At 41.0% G+C, this 19,721-nt stretch overlaps 1 protein-coding gene and 1 long non-coding RNA gene across 2 annotated transcripts; one reads left to right on the forward strand and one right to left on the reverse strand.

The window, feature by feature from the left end:
• The first annotated feature begins 1,466 nt into the window (after positions 1–1,466).
• Positions 1,467–19,626, forward strand: IFNGR2 (interferon gamma receptor 2). Its single transcript, XM_082220536.1, has 7 exons — positions 1,467–2,118; positions 5,938–6,073; positions 8,020–8,192; positions 9,901–10,049; positions 10,832–10,976; positions 13,872–14,026; positions 17,485–19,626. Exons 1-7 carry the CDS (start codon positions 2,049–2,051, stop codon positions 17,641–17,643), a joined length of 987 nt encoding a protein of 328 aa, XP_082076662.1. The 5' UTR covers positions 1,467–2,048; the 3' UTR covers positions 17,644–19,626.
• LOC309531204 lies at positions 11,399–13,865 on the reverse strand. Its single transcript, XR_014219137.1, has 2 exons — positions 12,348–13,865; positions 11,399–12,308 (listed from the first exon to the last, which is right to left on the reverse strand). It is a non-coding gene; the product is annotated as an uncharacterized lncRNA (long non-coding RNA).
• Positions 19,627–19,721: the final 95 nt, after the last annotated feature.

Consider the following 19,721-nt stretch of genomic DNA (forward strand, 5'->3'; position numbering starts at 1 on the left):
ATACCAAGGATTGAACATGAGACTTTTATAATAATATAATAATATATTTATTTTTTATTTATACCCTGCCCATCTGGCTGGGTTTCCCCAGCCACTCTGGGCAGCTCCCAACATATCCAGTCCAGCATCCTGTTCCCAGTATAGCCAACCAGATGCCTGTGAGAAGCACACAATCAGGACCTGCACACAACAGCAGTTGCCCTTCCTGCAGTTTCCAGCCATCATGGTTAGTAGCCACTGATAGCCTTTTTCCCCATGAATTTTTCTAAGCCTCTTTTGAATTCACCCAAGTTGTTGGTCATCTCTGCCTCTGGTAGGAAGAAAAGAAACAATGGGAAGGAGGGAGCAGAACAGATGGACTAAGGGAAAGATCCCCGGGATGCTGCTGGGACTTCTAGCGCCATGCTTCACATGTCTGCATGCACACATACTCCCCCTAGTCCTCCTGCCTGCCTGGCCTGCTACCAAGTCAAGAAGTGTCTTCTCCCTCCTCTGGCAGACAAGGGCCAGATGGGCTGTTGAAGGAAATGAAATGTTAATGTTTTTAAATGTAATATTAATAAACTGGAAAAAGAGAATTGGAAGTTGGTGGTACTGTGGTTTACTGAATAGTGTTGGCAGATTATCGTATGTTTCAGCTCCTCTGGTAGTTGTGCTGTGAGATGCGGTGGACCACAGTTTTACCCCCCTTATGCTAAAATATGAAGCTACTGGGAGCAGTCATCAAGAGATTCGGGGCACGATGCCAGTTCTATGTCTATTACATCTGAATCATCCCTGGCTTCACCCTTACTTAATTTACATACTTCAGATATGGGCCAATTAGGAAGTCAGAAATTAAAAGCACATTTATGAACAGCAGCTAGAATGGTAATAGCCAGAACTTGGAAAACCTTGCAATTAATGAATATTGATCATTGATATAATATAATCCGGCAAACAGCCATAACGGAAAAGTTGTTGCAAAAACTGAAAGTGGCAGGGGGAGAGAAAAGAACAATATAATTTTTACACTGTATGGTGGTTGCTGGCATCCACCTGTAGACTGTTTAGGACTTTTACCCCTCTAGTGTCCCATTTTTTTGTGAGTCATGTCATGGTTTTATGTGTACACAGAAATCATAAAGCATGGCATGACTCGATATATGACTCCAAGGGTCATCTATTCTAGACCATCCCCCTACAATGCAGGGATGTGTCCTATAACTTTCCCCGCCAGACGGACCTTGGTATCACTGAATTCCTGTGCTCATAGCAACTTTTACTGCTGGGGTGTGTGTGTCTCCTTTGGTGAGACCCAACTTCCTCCTCCTTGATCCCTTTCCTCTTCTGCCCCCCCCCCACTCCAGGGGCTTCAAACCTTCCAGGGGGCACCTTTTCCACTGTGGCAGTAGCAACTCCTAAAATGCTGTGGCTCCAAGAGGTAATTGAGCCACCAGGCAAGTGACCTCTGACCTTGTTGCCCCTGCATTTATAGCCTACTTTTCTGTTTACAGAACCATCCTTCAAAGCAGCTGACCAAAAGGCAATGTGCGCTCCTTTTCAGAGACGGGTTCTGTATTTAAAGGCCTCGTCCCCTTGGAAGAGCTGCCTGCCTGTCCCAATCCAGTTCAGAGCGGAGAGCCAGCGGGGCCCCCCCAAGGGCTGTTTTCCTCCCCTTTATGGTTCTGCCCGAGACCCCCCCAGCCTAATAGCAAACGCGGAGGCCGGCGCTGCTACTACGTCCAGGCCGCGGCCGGCTCCTCTTCTTCCTCCTTCTGAGGGCGTGCAGCTTGTTTCGCGTGCGAGGGAGCTGCCGGAGCAGGCCCCGCGGCGGCGGCCCGCCCCAACCTCCGAGGCAAGTCCGGGAAGAGGCCGGCCTTCGCTGGGAGGCGTGCAGGCCAAGCAGAAGGCGAAAGGGCGGGGCGGCGTCAGCGTCTGGTCAGAGGAGGCGAGAGCGTGAATGGCGGGTGAGGCGAGAGCGGGGCTCTTCCCCCAGTCAGGGGGCGCCTGAGAGAGAGAGAGCGAGAGAGCGAGACTCCAGGCGAGGCCGGAGCTCAGCTGCTGCTATGCAGCCCCTGGGCGCCCTGTGGGTGCTCCTTTGCCTAGCGAGGCCGCTGCTCGGCGTGGCCGCCCCAGGTGAGACCCGTCCGCCGCCGAGAAGGGCGAAACGAGCGCGGGGGGGGGGAGAGGGGCAAAGGTAACTCGCAGGGCCAGTGGCGGCGAAGTGGAAAAAAGACCCCCGTCTCCCCGCGCCCCCCTCTTCCTCCTCTAGCTTCCTTCCCCGGTAAGAGGTGGGTGGCTTTGGGTTCACTCAGGAACTCGCTTCCCCAGGAGGCGGTGGTGGCCGCGAACTTGGAGGGCTTTTTAAAAAAGAGGACTACACACGTTCTCGCGAAGTTGACGGCTGTGCTTTGCCTCGACGTGCTTCTGAATGTACTAGTTGCTGGAAACCCCAGGAGGGGAGCGGGCTCTTGTGCCCAAATCCTGGTTTCCCACAGGCATCTAGTTGGTCCCTGTGAGAACAGGATGCTGGGCTAGATCCATCAGGCTCTTCTTACGGTCCTTCAGATTTGAGTTGCCGTCTCTTCCAGGGTTCCTTGGTGTTTCGGGTGTTTTGGTAGGATTTCCCTGGCATAGAGATACAGTCGTGGAACCCCCCCCCCCCGCGCCTGCTGTACTTTTCTGTACCGTTGTTAAAAGCACAAGGGGGGCTCCAAGTGTGGTCAATCTAGTGTGGAAGAACTTGTGCTCTCAGTATGCTCAGAAGGCTCGCGTGTCTTAGGTTTGACGTTGGAGCCGTGTCCTTGGAAATGGTTCCCAGGACTCATCCCTGGAGATGTTGGGACTAGAATTTCCCTTGCGCACTTAAGGATGCACTTTTGCATGTCTGATATGTGGGAGTGGGAGGTGTATGCACAAGGCTATAACAATTGAGGGTGCAAAATAGGGGGGGGGCTTTGCTGCTGTTGATAGTGGTAACTCGGGTTACATACGCTTCAGGTTACAGACTCCGCTAACCCAGAAATAGTACCTCGGGTTAAGAACTTTGCTTCAGGATGAGAACAGAAATCGTGCTCCGGTGGCGCGGCAGCAGCAGGAGGCCCCATTAGCTAAAGTGGTGCTTCAGGTTAAGAACAGTTTCAGGTTAAGAACGGACCTCCGGAACGAATTAAGTACTTAACCCGAGGTACCACTGTATTCTGCTGCTGCATACTGATGTGATTCTGGGGTATTGTGTATGAATGCCAAGATGAAAACAGTGTTGATTAGGATTGTGTGGTGTTTGTGTCCTGGGGCTGAGAAGTGGCATACAGTGGCCTGGTATGGAGCAGGGGTTTCTAGGCCAGTAGATTGAGCTCTGGACTTTGGAGTGATGCCCACCTAGTGCAGCACCCTGTTCTTCGGGGGTCTATGGAAAGCCTGCAAGCAAAACGTGAGAGTAAGAGCACCCTTCCCAGCAACTGGTCTCCAGAGGCATACTGCCTCTACCCGTGGAAGTAGAACAGTGGCTAGCAGCCATTGATGGCCTTACAGTATCTTTCATTAATTTGCCCAATCTTTTAAACAGATACAAACCAGAGTAGGTGTTTCCTGATCAATGCTACTACATGCAAACAAAAAGACAATGTAGTCAGTAATTAAAATGCAATCTACAACTTAAAGAGCCACTTGAAATTAAATTTGTATGGACAAACTAATAGCCAGCTGTTCAATAAACGTACGATATACTAAAATATGATATTTTAGTAAATTGAAAAAGCCATGCAGATTATATAAGACAACGGTCTTCTAGCACACACATATGCCAGAAGCGTTTCAACTGCATAGCCTTCTTCAGTGCCTGCAAACTTTGAAAGGCGTACACTTGAGCATGAGATAAGAGGACAGGGCCATGTTTGCAATATACTGCAACAAAAATATTTTACTAATTAGAAAATGTAGACTTTATAGTCATCATAAATACAGTAACAGCTAGACCCACACAATAATTTATTATCTTCAAACAATATCATATAGATAAATTACTGATATTGTTGGTTGCATTTTTCTGAATCCTTTTCAGCTCTATATTATTTTGAGTTGAGGCAATCAGAATTGTACAGACTTATATAGATTTATATAATTGTATTATGCTATTGGCAATTCTATTTCCACTCACTTTTCTAAATCTCTAGTATGTTGTTTGCCTTTTTCACAGCAGTCACACACTGTCAACATCTTCATTGAGGCATCCACTCTCACCACAAGAACTTGTTCCTTGTCAGACATCACCAGTTTAGACCTCTTTAGGTGAAATTTTTGCCCCAGTTTTCATCACTTCACACTGGCCCACACTGAAGCACATTAACCATTTTGCTGCACAATCACCCCGTCTGGAGAGATTCTTTTGGAGGGGTATGAAAGAATAATAATCAGAAAGAAGAAATGTCCCATTCCACCCTCTTTTGGGTAGACTAGTTTACTTACTGATTTGTCTAATAGAAGGGTATTGTGATGTTTTCCTTTTGAAGGGGATTAGGAGTGAGGGAGGAAAGCTGCTTTGGTTATGTTAATACAAGCTGATTTTTTGCAATTAATTTTGCTAAGAATGATTGCCCCCAAGCTACTTGGGTGACACACAGGAATTCCCACCACAAATCTGGAACTACTTCAGTTGCTGTTCAGTTAATAGCATGGTGGGATGGATGTTCTTCATAAACTATGCACCTAGCTTTTAAACTGGACCAGGTGATCCAGACTACTTGAATTAGTTATTTCAACATTATTTTCTTATAACTAATCTGATGAAGCAAGCAGTGTATTGAGCATTTATAAAAACTCAAGCCATTATAAATTAGATTTAGGGTGCCATGGGCCCCTTCCTTTTCAGAACTGATAGATGAAAAATTGGATCTAGTGAATTTGTTTCACCTTCCTTTTTAGTTTTGTTTGCTAATATGCTTTGTCACTTTTCTATTTCCCTGTTATTTCTGAAAGTGTTGTCTGTAGCTCTGAAATATTGTAGCCGGGTGAAAACCAAAAGCAGTAAGTCTCTTAAGACATTGTGGCATTCACCAACTCCCCTCCCCTTACTGTGTGACTACTTATGCACTGAAAATTGTTTGGAATTTCTGACTTCAACACCCTTTTTATTTCATTTTTGTCTCTGGTGTATCTTTTTAGGTTTTATAGCAATAGAAGACAAAAAATAGGGGTGCTCCCTTGTACTAGCAAGTATTCTCTCTTATTTGTTTGGCAGTATAAAACAAAGACCAGTGACCAAGCTCTGGTGTGTTCATTTCCCCATTTCAATTCAGAGAAGAGAAATTATGTGCAAATATAAATTAACTAGTTACTGCAGTGTTAAATTAATGACTTCTCACCTTCTGAATCAGAAGAAGCCTTCTAGAGTTCCATCTCTGAAGTTAAAACTGGGTCTGGTCAGTTCCTGGGAGGAAACCCCGCATATGCTACCCTGATAATCTAGATTGGGATTGGGAACCGGAGGCCCTCAAGATGTTGTTTGACTCTGACCCTATCATCCCTGCCAGTATGGCAAATGTTCAGGGATGATGGGAGTTAGAGTCCAGCAACCTTTGGATTCTTCATCTACAGGTTCTTCATCCCTTAGCTGTAAGATTGTATGGTAATTTGAACATTTTGAACCAATAATGCCTGACCAAAAGGGAAGTGAACCTGTATGCTGCCTCTGTGCAGTACTTAAACTAGATGGTCTGTCCATAAAGGTCCAGGCCAAACTTTATTGTGTGCCACACCAAATTCCATTGTCATGGTCACTTGCAGTTTAGCTTAGCTATGATTATACCTATTCATATTCTACCTGCACCAGCATCAGGGCCCAACTCACTACTGCCACTATTAGTATTTTTATTTGCCCTGAATTTTGGAGGAATCTACATTAAACCTGTATTTTTGTTAATGTGTATTAATACTCTGTTGTTAATGTCTTTGTAGAATCTTTCTCCTTATCTGCGCCAGAGAATGTGACAATTCAGTCATATAATTTCAATAATGTATTGAAATGGTCTCCAGTTACAACGATCAATGGTTCAGTGACTTATAGTGTTGAATGGAGATTTAAAACACGCATGTAAGTAAATGGTTCTTGTATACCTCCAAAATTGCATTCTATGGTATATAGTGTTTGCTTTTGTAAGATCTGTATATATTTGTATACAAAATTGGGTTTTACTGTTTAAACATATTTACTGAAGTTTATTTTAGCAAATTGTGTTGGAAATAATGGAAATTAGAGTGGTGGTTGAATTAAAGAAATGGAAATGTGCAAGTGTTCTTTAAATTAAAAGTTCATATCCTAAGACAAGTCATAATTTGTACTTTATTTTAGTCCTAGTTGTCCCCTTCTGCTCTAATTTTCCTAATGCAGTTTGAATTGAATTGTGCTTCTGTTTCAGGCTTTGCAAAGAGATTCCACTGGAAACCATAGTACTTGCTGCCAAGTAGAGTTTCATTGTATTTATTTATTTCATAAAAGTTTATTTCATAAAATTTATACACCTCTTGATTGTAAAAAAACCAACAACTTTACAAAAAAACTTGTAAAGTGGTTTACATAAGATAAAACACTAAAATCAAGGAAAATTTCTATCCTACTTTAAAATATACAAAGTTAAAATAATAAAACAGATTAAAATTACCCCAACTTTCTAAGCTTCTGGGTAGGCTTGTCTGAACAAGAATGTTCTTGCTCTTGAGTGGTTATGTATAGAATTACTCAATAAGATAAGCCCCATTGAACTCCTCATTTCTTCTTTCTGACTACAGTTGTACTTCGGGTTACAGGCGCTTCAGGTTACAGGCACTTCAGGTTACAGACTCCGCTAACCCAGAAATAGGTACCTCGGGTTAAGAACTTTGCTTCAGGATGAGAACAGAAATCACGCGGCCACGGCGTGACAGCAGCAGGAGGCCCCATTAGCTAAAGTGGTGCTTCAGGCTAAGAACAGTTTCAGGTTAAGCACAGACCTCTGGAACGAATTAAGTTCTTAACCCGGGGTACCACTGTAATCATGTGAAGATTTTTAACACATGAAATGTACTATGTATTAAGATGGCACATGCCTGTTGTAAAACCTTGTTGTAAATTGATTGCTTAACTGAAGCTTGAATCCAGTCCATTCTTGGGAGTAAGTGCTGTTGATCAAAGAGGGACTTCTGGGTATAGGACTGGACTGCCTGTTAGGGTGGTTGCTCTTGAGAATGGGTAATCACTGTATTTTTCTGTGTATATTCTTCCCAAATTTTTAAAGTTTAAAATTGGGGGTCGTCTTATACACGGAATACTTAAAAATATTTATTTCTTAATTTTGGGCTCAAAAAAATAGGGGGCATCTTATACATGGAAAAATACGGTACATAGTTGTAAGCAACAGTTAATCAAATTTGAATTTGGCATTGTTGTTTCAAACATTTAGAAATAGTTCCCAGTGAATTTTAAAGAGGCTTACTTCCAGTAAAAGTTCCAGATTGAGGTTTCAGTCATGTTTATACTTACCTGGCTGCTTGTCTGGGGAAGTGGCAGGTGTTAAACTAAAATAGCCCTTATTTGTACCTGTAAAGTGGTATTTGATGTAAATGGGAGATAAGAGGACAGGGAAAGAAGTGTGGCTTCTCTGCTCACCTTTCATGGTAAGATCACATGAAGCCATATTATGGACAGTTCTTTTTCTCAAAATGGGCAATTTTTTTCTGTCACTATGCATAACTGATTCATGTATGGTAATGTAACCCCTTTTCATTTTGAGGCAGAGATGTCTTATACTGTGTGATTTTATGGAACTACAGGGCACAGGGTGGCTTTGTGAGCCCTGTCATAGCTATTGCCTTAGCGTTGTTTGGTTTTTCAACACTTGTGCATCGCCAAGGAGCAAGGTATTTCTTTACCACTAATGTAGAATGTATAAACTGGTATTTCAAGATTCAACTAGATATTTCAAAGGAAGTTTTAAATTGATCATACCCAAATGCAACAATAAGGAGTTCAAATAATGGTGTGTTCTTCGTATTTTTTTGCAGAGCATCAGAAGAAAAAGTATGGAAGAAAGTGAATTGCAAAGATATTACAAAACCTGAATGTAATTTCAATCATGAGAGGAATCATGACTGCATCATTTTACATGTTAGGGCTGAACAAGGGGAATTAAAATCTGCCTGGACTGAAACTAAGCCCTTTCGAGCACGGGAAGACAGTATGTTTCTTTATATTTTCATCTACTGTATTTTATTCAGTACCTCTGGGGGAGAAATATTTCTCTTCCACAAAATGATATTCTGGAAAAAAAATAACAGCCACGGGTATCATGGCATCTTTAAGTATTTAAAATGCCACAAGACTTTAGTCTGATGCAGAAAAAACAATGTTGCTACTCCTTGAGAAATGTGTTTATGAACATCTTATATTTCAGTCATCATAACCTTGCTGGTGCTACAATAACCCTACTAGATTAGGGTTGCCTTCTGTCATTTTTTGCTTGTACAACTGTGTTGTCCGATTCCCTTTCTCAGTGCAAGAAAGAATGCAGACAACGGCCTGGTTCACACACCATGCAAAGCTTTGGTTTAGTGCAATTGTGTGGACTCCTGGAGAGGAGAACACACCTATTGTGCTCCTCCTTGGTACTGCTGTAAGCCATGGTGTGGCTTAGTGTGAAGTGGTCAACTTTGTTTTACTCAGAGTATACACATTGAACATGATGTAACTTGGGCCCATTAATTTCAATTGGTCTAAACTGAATACCACTCAGTATATTGTCTGAAATCAGGATTGTGGTTTAGTTTTCTTCAGAGTAGCCAGGAGCTGAAACCAAGGTTTGTCCTGTGGTTTATATCTTATGGCTTATCTGGGAAACCTTAACCAGGAGTCTTGATTTGGATGATATGCTAAGCAAGCCATTGCTTAGTGCAGCACAGTAGTAGAACAACCAGGGAGCAGCAGCAAAGCAGTCATGATCGCCGCTCCTGGTTCCCACATGCTTGTGCATTTGTGCTCTGTCATGGTTTGGTTTAGCATGACATGAACCAGACCAGTGTTCCACGGATGTTGCTGAGTGGTAGTAACAAATGAGAACTTTTATCATTTGCCAGAATGAAATATTCCCAACACATGTAATAAGATTAATTTGTACAGATGTTTTAAGAATTCCTGTCATATCACATTCCCTACCAAATTCTACAGCAGGTGTAGGGAACCTTTGCACCTCCAGATGTTGGGGAACTGCAACTCCCATTATCCATGCTTGCTAGGATTGATGGAAGTTGTAGTTCAGCAACATCTGAGGGGCAAGAAATTCTCCCCTTCTGTTCTATAGGAAGGTGAATTCTTGGGTGCATGGATAGGCAATCTGATTTCTGCTCCCACTACTGCTTTTGCCATCATCACTTCTCCCGGGTTCATGAGATTTTTTTCCAGAGGTTTCTTGAAAGGTATCAGAGACAACCAAGATATTCCACTCCTGCAAAGGCTGCTCCACTTATTTAAATGACAGTAGCAAGAAATGTTGCAGCTGTGCACTCCTTTGTGAATGCAGATCTGCTGCCATCATTGAAATGAACTACAGTGGTACCTCTGGATATGAATTTAATTTGTTCCAGGAGTCCGTTCTTACCCCTAAACATTCATATCCAGAGGTGCCTGACCTGTGCAGGTGCACGTGGCGGTAGCCCACTTCTGCACATGCGTGGATCGTGGAAACCTTTCCGCTATTTCCGGGTTTGCCGTGTGTGTATCCTGAAGGATTCACAAAGGGGACGGTATGTAACCCGAGGTTCCGCTGTAGTTGGTATACCCAGCACAAGTCCATCCCAGAATCCATGTGAGACTTCAGAGTGGATTATGTTTGATCACAATTAGTAGAAAATGTGACTTAACTTATACTTGTTTGCATTTACCCATTTCAGCTATTTTAGGACCTCCAAGAGCAATCAATGTAAGCTCAGAAGGTACCATGATTCATATAAGCTTCTTGCCTCCCTTTGAGCATGCAGAAAATAAAACTGAATATTTTGAATATTTAATTGAATACTGGGAGGAATCAGCAAGTGAAAAAGTGAGTACTTGCCTTTGCTCAACAAACCAGTAATTCCCAGAAAAGTTGAAAGACTTAAAAAAAACTAGTAGCATATATTTATGATATAGGGATGGGTATGGATTTGAATGTGAATACGTACACACTTTAGGGAGAGAGAGAGCTACATCTAAAGGGATATTTCAGCCTGCTATCAATCAATTCTAGTAAGAATGGGATGGGATATTTCAGTAGGAATTTTCTGAAAATAGTGTTTTGCAAATTTTATTGTTTACTTGGAAGGCTTCTGGAATGCACCTATATTTTCTTCATTTCTGCTGCAGATGTTCAGGTACATTTTGATCATCTGCGTATTGTTTGTATCATTTCTAAAGTGCAAAAATATCTGAGCAGCTAGTGAAGGACAGATGACAATCACTTGGGTGAGATGGGCAGAAATTTGATCACCATGTTTTTTTTTTTTGGGGGGGGCAGCAGCTACACTGTAAAAGTTTGGGATAAGAAATGCCAACTTTGCAACATAGTCAAACATGCCATTAGATCTCTGTGGTGGTTTTAACATATTATGAAGCATAAGTTTCAGCAGTCCAAGGAAATCCTGGTGACTTTCGTCTAGTTTTTAGTGGAATCAGAGTAAAACTATTTTGGAGAATGGCTTGTGGAATGTACATGCAAACTAAAACATATCTCCACATTCTACTAAGATCTAAACTATGCAGCTTGTATGAAATAGATGTAAAGTCAATTTGTTTATTATTGCTATATAATACCGGCTTACTTTTTCCATCTTCCCATCTGCACAGCTGAGAGTTTTGAGCAAGAATAGGAGGGAAACATTCAAGAATCTGAAGGAATGGAGTGTATATTGCTTTCAAGTAACAGCATCGATTCCACATGTAATCCTAACATGCCAAAAAAGTGAAATCAAGTGCAAAGAAACTACAATTGGTGTGTATTTTCTTCATAAGCAATAGTTATTTCTGTGTCATGAAACTGATGTGGACTTAAGATGTGAGGTCACTTTGGCTACTTATTTCCTAATGCTAAAATTGTTTCAATTAATGTATTACGGAGGAGTTTTGGGCACCTAAATGACTTCATTGAGCAGCTACATTGGCAACAAATATAAAATCAATAAATATAGCTGTAGGTGTGCAGCACTGAGTTTTCAGAAAGCCTTGGGCTCTGCACTTGGAATAAAATGTTCACACTGAGCATGTTTTCATTAAACTTCTGATTTATTTTCTTTCTTTTATTTTCTTTTTTTACAGAATTGGAAATTCTGTATGCCAAATATTTTGTAAAGAGATCAGGGTTGAGAAATGTGTTAAGGGTCATTTCTGCTGTCTTGTTCTGTGTAAGATTTTAAAAAAATGTGTGAAACAGATTTCCATGTTTGAAGACAGAACATATCTATGTTGCTGTATGTACACAGTGCTTTTTTGCCTCAAGGGTCATATCCACTCTTGGTCAGTTCTGTGGTGGGTGCATGCTACTGGTGGATGTAGCTTCCCCACACATACACAGGCGCAGACTGCCTGATCCGTGCAAAAGGGGGTTATTGCTTCCCCTCCCCTCATCAAATGATCAAGCTGATGACCATGGAGGGGGGCGAGTTGCATCTTCATCAGAGCACTGAGCTGCCTCTATTTTAACTCCCCCCACAACCAGCACCCAAATTGGTGGGATCTTTGCAGTGTGTGAGAAATAATTTGCTTGAGGGGTTTGAGGGTTAGCTATCCCTGCTCCAGAACCTACAGTCATCTTCATCTTCCTAACACATATATACTCAGCAAAACAGATGTTAGCAATTATTGGACATGATTATCTTCATGCTGTTTTCACACATTCTCTACTTCCTTATATAGGAAATGTGTAAAAAAAAATCTAAGTATTTCTAATTGCTACATCTGCTTTTTTGCTCCCTTTCCAAATGTGATGGCTAGAAAATATGCTGCTGTTCAAAGTATCTCACATATTAATTTTTTCTGCTCCTACCAGATTATATATTACTTAAAGCTTCACAAAGAGACTGTTGCAATGTAGGTTCCTATGGACTATGAGGCAAAACAAGGTTGCTGCTTCCCTTACCTGTGCAGCAGGTCTGCAATGTTATGCTTGAGAGTAGTGTTCCCCAAATGTATAAACATGCTACTAAATGTAGCTGTTAATTAGTAAATAACTCATTGATGTGCTTCCATTTTAACAAATGTCTAGGCTTCAAGAGCAGACTTGCTGTCCTAAGTGGCTTGTACGTTATACTCTGTGCATTGGTGGTCCCTCTTTCCTTACTGGTTTTTAGGTTTTCAGCCTTTGTACACTGCTATGCTGAAATACTCTTTGGTTATGCACAGGATGAAGCTGGAAGCAGTGATTGCTTCAACATGTTCCATTGAATTTGCTGATAGTCTTCTATTTATTTCATTTCTAAAAATATTTATATCCCGCTACCTCATAGAAAAATATCAAAGTGGTTTACCATAATACAGAAAACCATGCAATGAAAACCATAAACGTAGTAATAATTAAAACCAGAGATGTATTAACTATTGTGGGAAATTGTACAGTATTCTTAAAAATCTTTGGTGAAATAGAAAAGTTTTCTGAAGGCATTAAAAAGTTTTAGTAGGTGCCTTCTGAATCTCTCTTGGCAGAATATTCCACAGGGCTGAGTTGAGGACACTAAAGGTTCAGTTTCTTTTTGTTGACAGGTGGGCCTTAGCCATTTGAGGAATGATCAATGACACACCTGCCATTGATCTCCATAATCAAGCTGGGATATAAGGGATCCGTCCCTGAAGTACCTTGTACCTAATATAAGGACCTTAAACTTGGCTTGGTAGTAGATGGGCAGTGAGTGCAGCTGTTTTAACAGTGGTGAAACATGTTCTTGGCCTCCATCAGCAGTCTGGCTGTCGCATTCTGCACCAGCTGGAGCTTCCAAACCAGATCCAAGGGCAGCCCCATACTGAATGTTACAGTATCCAACCTTGAGGTTACCAACACATGGACTATATAATGGGCAGTATCCAACTAAACAGTTACACTAGCCTAAGGACTTGAAGCTTTGCAGTTGAACTTCCCTGTCCTCTCCTCTCCTCTTCCAGTGCTACCTCTAAGTATTCTCTGAAGAGTTAGAGTCCATGACAGATGTAGAGGTTGTACAAGGAATGGCAAGGGCGGAGAAGTTCCACTGCACACTTCAAATTCCTTGCGCTAGTGGAAATGTTCAGTTGGACACTGTGCAATGTGTTCAGGATAGTGGTGTAAATCGTAGTTCTAACCCTAACTGAAGGAAGCAGTTCTTTTTTTTTGGTACAAATGTCATGATCTAACATTCATTGCTCCCTTTCTCCAAATATAAACTACTAGGGACTGCTTAGTTCAACTGAGAATGTGAAATTCTGCCATGCATATCAAAAAGTCCCCTGGCTCCCAGCCTTGTAGTTCTCTACCTCCAAAGCTCACTCGTCTTTCTGTTCTCCTGTTGTTGGTATACTGCGCCTCGTTTTCTCCCCCACCCCAGAGATTTTTTTCCATTGGGGTTTTCTCTGCTTATTATGCTGTATACTACCCCCCACCACCACTTGCCTTTAACAAACTTGTCTATGGACTTTTCTGCCCACCAGCCCACCTTTTTCTGTCAACAGCACAGACAGGAAGTACTGCATGCAGTTTGGGGTCTCTGTGGAGTTTATCTAGATAAACTCACATTTCATTTCCCTCACAGAAGCTGTCTTTGTGGTCAGTGCTGTTTTCCCAATATTGTGAACATTCTGATTGAGAAATTGTTTCATCTATAATTCTTGAGATAAAATTAGTAATAATTGTTTTTTCCTCCAGAGTCAACGAGAATTCTGCGTGTCGTACTGATATTTGGATTTGCAATGTTTATACTCATTGGAATAGTTGCGTGCATAATGTTAATTCAGAGATATAGAAGTGTAATCAAAGCACTTTGGAAGCCACCTCTAACAATTCCATCCCACTTCAAAGAGGTATGTGTACTGGGATTTCCGCTGATTTTAAAACCAGTGTGGTTAATCTGTAGTGGCATAGGTTTAGAGCCAGACTGGCTAACCTGTGGCCCTCCAAATGTTGGACTCCAACTCCCATCAGCCTCAGCAAGCATAGCTAGTGGTCAGGGATTATGGGAGTTGTTGTCTCCCAATATCTGGAAAGCCTTGGTTAGTCAAAGAGTCAACTAAGTGTTTGAGCAGTTCCAGTATTTCTTCACACAACCTACATCATTCAACTTCTCTTTCTCAGTTCCTTCCTGACTAGATGGAAACTTCAGTTAACATTTCACTGGGTAGTTTTTCAATGACCTCAGAAGTTAGCCAGCTATATAATGCAATTATGAATATAATTCTTGGGTTTGGCCCAGCAGAACATCTCAGATTTCGTGTTTATTTACAAGTCTTTCCTTGTGTAGGTTTCTGCTGCTGTAGAGATTAATAGGGTGAAATAAAGTGGATAGCCTACATAGAGTTTAGAAAGTTGGTGGTTGGGCTCCCCAATAAAATAGTGTAGTATGAAGTGCTTCTGTTCAGGATTCCAGTCCCCAATTCCTTTGCATTCCTCCCACATATTTCCTTTCTTTTCCTGTATGTGGTCATTTAGCATTCTGTGCCCTTTGGCACTTTTGCAAGTTGTTGTACAACCATGGAAAGTGCTGTATAGTTGAGGAGTTACCCACTTTTTAGTATTTTCCCCATTATAAAGCAAAAGACTATATCCCTTATAAAAAAGATATAATTTAGTCTGTTGTGGAGAACCTTCTTGATGAAGTTAAGCTGTCCGTGTTTCAGGGAAACCATGTGAACAATTGCTGAGTTACAGTGGTTTAAAACTCTTGGTTCAAAATTCCTGGTGGGTTCTCTTTTTTTACCAGTAAATAATGTACTTCATCAGTAGTTTTTTGAAGGCTAGGATTTCCAGAACTTGAAGTATTAGTGTTGGCTTGATGAACGTCAGTTGTGTAATGTTGGAAGTTACAAAGATGGACAGATCCATTTCTCTCAAAGAGAGAAGGTAGTCTGGGGTGGAGTAGAATTGACATAGATGAGCTTGTTACTATTTTTAGAAGACCTCTGAAGGCAGCCCTGTACAGGGAGGATTTTAATGTTTGAGGTTTTTTGTGTTTTAATACTTTGTTGGAAGCTGCCCAGAGTGGCTGGGGCAACCCAGTCTGATGGGTGACACATAAAAAATTATTATTATTATTATTATTATTATTATTATTATTATTATTATTATTATTATTTCCATTTTGATATATATATGGAAGAACACTCCATTATGTGAGCCTCCACTTGTTGCATAAAGGTAGCATAATCCAGATAGATTTACCAACTCAGTGAAAAAGAAGCCTAAGGGTGGTTTAAGCTTGCTCGTTTAACACCCAGTGAAAATGTTTCAGGAATAGATCAAACTTATTTCTGCCTTCCTGGTGCTTATCAGTCGGGAGAGGTATTTATTAAACACACACACAGTTACGGCTGCCAGTACTGCAACTATGTGCTTGAAGAGGGTGCGGAGCTGAGCCAGGAAGGGGTGTGGCCTAGAGAGAGACCAGAGGGCTGATGTGGATCCCATGGCAGGGATGGGATTATGGTTATTTTGTTTTTATACTGTTATCTGATTTTATAGCCGCCTTGCGTTTCTTTGGGAAATTAGGTGGGGAATGTTAGGTATGAAAAAATAAATGGGGGAGAGTGCAGAGATCAATTGATTTTCCTTCTGGAAGCAGCTTGAGAGTAGTGAGAAAGAGGCAATATGTTTGTAATGCATTTTCCGCTTTCAGCCAGGGCTCGGAAGTGGCAAGTGAGTTGTTCCTTACTTATATCTCAAGGCATATAGGATGCTGATACTTTGGGGCTAGGGCTAGGTCTGGCAAAGAGGCTAAGAGCAATGTATCAAGTGGAGAACAGAATGGGTTTAGGCCTGCTTCTACCCTTGGGAAGTATGACTAGAGAAGGGATTGGAGCTCATATATAAAACCTGAATAAATTATAGGATTAGATGTAACCTACAGATTTTTGAGGACATTGAATTTTTTGTGGAGGGTGCTTGGCAGGAGAAAATCTTAATTACCCTAATTACATTTTGGATACCTCATTACATCTTTTGCCTGTTTGTATTAAATACTCCTGGCTGCTTCAGCACAAGCTACTCCTTTTAAAAAACAAGAGAGCTGAAATTCTGTTGATCAGCTGCTTGGTAGGAATGAATCCACCTCTTCTACTCCCCACCCAAGCAGCTGATTAGCAGAATATCTGCATGTGCTTTTTAAAAACAGGGTCATTTTCTGTAGTCCCTGCATTTTGGCTGCTCTTGTACTTGAAAATGCTTAGAGCACCTTTGAGCCCTGCACCTTCCCCCAACTCTTCAAGCTTGTGAAGGCTGGGGCTTGTCCATCTTCTGTTCAGTCACCTCTAAAATGCATGGGGATAATGGATGAGTTTCAACCCTTTTCCACAGCTTGGAATTGTGGGTGTGCCCTTCACTTCTCCTGCTGCAGTTTCAAGATTTAAGCTTAGGATGTCTGAGTCTTGGCTATCTCCACTGTGGCACCTCCTTAGTGAGCAAATTTGCAGACACTTGATTTGGCCATTTGGATACCACTGTTTGCCCAGTTGGAGATACCTGAATGGATATAGGTTTATGTTAATATTTATTTAGCAGCTTGCTGAATTAGGGGAAATAGTAACATTGGAACATACCATGATCTGAAGCGCTACAACTTAATTATACCGCTAAATTTTGCTTTTTATCACTGCAGCCACCTCTTTAGTATTGTGAGTGAATATTTGCATTTGTACTAATCTGTCTTACAGTAAATATTTTTGTTTTGATGTAGTGAGATAACTTTCAGATATTTGAAGAAATGCTTTTCATAGATATTGAAAATGCCAGCCTTGAAGTTATCAAAATATTACGTAACAGCAAAATAAAGTAAGAGCTGTTCGACAGTGGAATTTGCTGCCAAGGAGTGTGGTGGAGTCTCCTTCTTTGGAGGTCTTTAAGCAGAGGCTTGACAACCATATGTCAGGAGTGCTATGATGGTGTTTCCTGCTTGGCAGGGGGTTGGACTCGATGGCCCTTGTGGTCTCTTCCAACTCTATGATTCTAAACCAGCTGGAATTTGGAGCAGTGGAGAGGCTGCAAAACCCAAGTTGAATTAGTAGATATCATGCCATGAAACGTACTAGTTAATTTGAAGTTTGAACTCCAAAAAGTCACTCTCTTGGTTTATTAATCCAACCAAATGAAGATGTGTTTACATGACATTAGATGAAATTGACTTCAGTAGAATTTGCCTGAAAGCAAGAGTTCTGAAATTTGCCTTTCTGTATGTGGGCAGCTATAATAGCAAACCATATACATTAGGGCAGAACTAAACCAGCAGAATAGAATTACTAGATTCTAACAATCTAATGCTGCTTTTTTCCAGGATTTACAAAATCTTCACATGACTGTGGTTGAAGAATTTCAGAACTGTGCTGGAGAAGACCACTGGGACAGTGTGTCAGAAATCTCTGAACAAAGAGAAACTGTGACAGACAATTTGACTGATCAAAATCAAGAGTTGACCGTGGAAGAACATAGATGACAAGATGATTAAGTGCCTTCAACTCTCATGTACTGATGCTAAACCTCACCATCAACTTGTGGACTTTCACTACATTATTAATGCCCTCTGTTTAAGAACAGTTAGTTGCAAAACACACACACACCCTATCCATGTGTGAAACTGTGAACTAGAAACCAGCAGTAAAAGCATTAAGAGGACATGCCATATGCTGTGCCTTGATTATGGATGTATTTGAACACTTGTCAAATTACTGTGAAGGGTCCCCCCTACCCGCCACAGGCTTTTTAACAACCTTGCAAACACATAAGGGTGCACTAATTTAGTCTGAGTGTGTATGTGTGTGGTTTCTAAAAAGCCCGTGGCAGTATTTATAGCAATTGACTGCAATAGTAAAGTGAATTTGAATTGTATAATTTATATTGATGGAATGAGGTTAGCAATTTTACCTGTCTTGGTTGCTGAAAGAGCAGAAAGACAATCTGGAGGTGCCAATTGATACTCCCCTTTGCTGCTTAATGTACATAAGCTCTTTCCATGGGCTTTGGCTAATGGAGTTTTGGGGTGGAATTCATGTTAGTGGTAGGAGATTGTTCCACCAGCACAAGTGTTTCTGCTTGCCTGACAACCATCTCCCCTTTCCTCCACTTGCATGCTGTTTGTTCTGGGTGTTCTCCTGACCCTCCAGAGTAGATTTGATGGAGGAGAGCAGGGAAAACTTTGTTCTGCTGCTTGCGAGTCTTTGTGCCGGCATCTACCAATGGAAACAAGTACTTGAATCCAGCCCTTTCTTTGCTGATTGGGTACTTGCTTCCATCATTCATGCAATATCCTCTCACTTAGGTTACTGTATCCATTCTGGAATAAGGTGACCTTGAAGATTGTTTGAGTACTTCAGCTGGTACAGACTACGTCGGCCCTTACTCAGACTACAGCGCAGAGGAAAAATCCACTGAAGTTATTTGATCTTTTTCTAAAGCACTGGGCCTTACAGGTTTTTGCTCTTCACTGGGGCCGCCTGAAATGGTTTTCCTCTGCATTCTTTCATTTACTGTAACAAGATCTAAACTGGTGAACCTTTATTTTGCAGTACTTATGTTGTGTGATGCTTTATCAAGTAATTAAATTACACGGAGGTCCGACTTTCTGAATGCTTGCTGTGTGAAAATTCACTTATCTGAACAGGAGGAATTAGTACCCAAACCTCATTACACAGCACAAATAGCTAAGGAGAGAGCATTTATTATTTCCTTGTTTGCCTCTTTCTGTTTGGCTGAGGAACTGTAGTGATACTTTTAGTAAGGTTAAGAGGGTTTTCTTGGGTGTGTATTTGCTTTTAGGGGTTAAAATCTCATGGTCAAGGACACTTTAGAAATTTTCCTGTAGGAATTGCCAACTTGTTATGTGAATGCTCACCTATCAAACTATTTCCAGGGACTGCATTATGTTCAGAAAGGGGGACCTGCGTATTCTGCCTTCACTTTATAATTTCTAGTGACAGATGAAAATGTTTGTTTCTAAATGCATTTGCAATCTTGCACATTTTACATGTTATTGTGGATAAATTTTGCTTGAATTGTGTGCCCTTATTTTTAAATGTGTTTTTGAATCTGTTTTAGTTTTGCCCATTGCCTTGCAAGCTCCATTTTAAAAGCAGAAAATTGTCATATTGTGACAAAACCCTAGAAACAATACTGGGAAGAAGGTACAGAATACAGGAATTCAGTTGCAAGGTATAAAGGGTTCTTAATATTTTTTGTCTGAGATACATATTAACCCATTATTTTTCGGCTAGTAACGGGTATTTATCGCCATCAGATCAAGCTGTAAAACCAGTGTACATTCTTATTAACTTAATGGAGTTACTGTATTCTTTTCACTTTTTTATTATATGCTATTTTTGTTTTTAGACTCATCAATTTTTGTGTTCTGTTTTCTATTTACCACTTTGGGCTTCACCTAAAAGAAAATGTGGGTTATTAATAAATTAAATGACAATGAAATTGGCCACCTCCATTTCATTTTTAATCTTTAGTAAAAGAAAATAACATAGAAGTACAGGTTAATCCTGAATGTAATATATTCAGTGGTTTGTGCCA

Source organism: Podarcis vaucheri (assembly GCF_965113315.1).
Source record: "Podarcis vaucheri genome assembly, chromosome: 4".
NCBI classification, from domain to species: domain Eukaryota; kingdom Metazoa; phylum Chordata; class Lepidosauria; order Squamata; family Lacertidae; genus Podarcis; species Podarcis vaucheri.

Excerpts from the sequence above, each read along its gene's own strand:
- IFNGR2 (XM_082220536.1), top strand. The coding sequence starts at position 2,049 with ATGCAGCCCCTGGGCGCCCTGTGGGTGCTCCTTTGCCTAGCGAGGCCG. Across the intron at positions 6,074-8,019 it reads TGGAGATTTAAAACACGCAT|AGCATCAGAAGAAAAAGTAT; the intron begins GTAAGTAAATGG and ends ATTTTTTTGCAG. Across the intron at positions 10,977-13,871 it reads GTGCAAAGAAACTACAATTG|AGTCAACGAGAATTCTGCGT; the intron begins GTGTGTATTTTC and ends TTTTTCCTCCAG.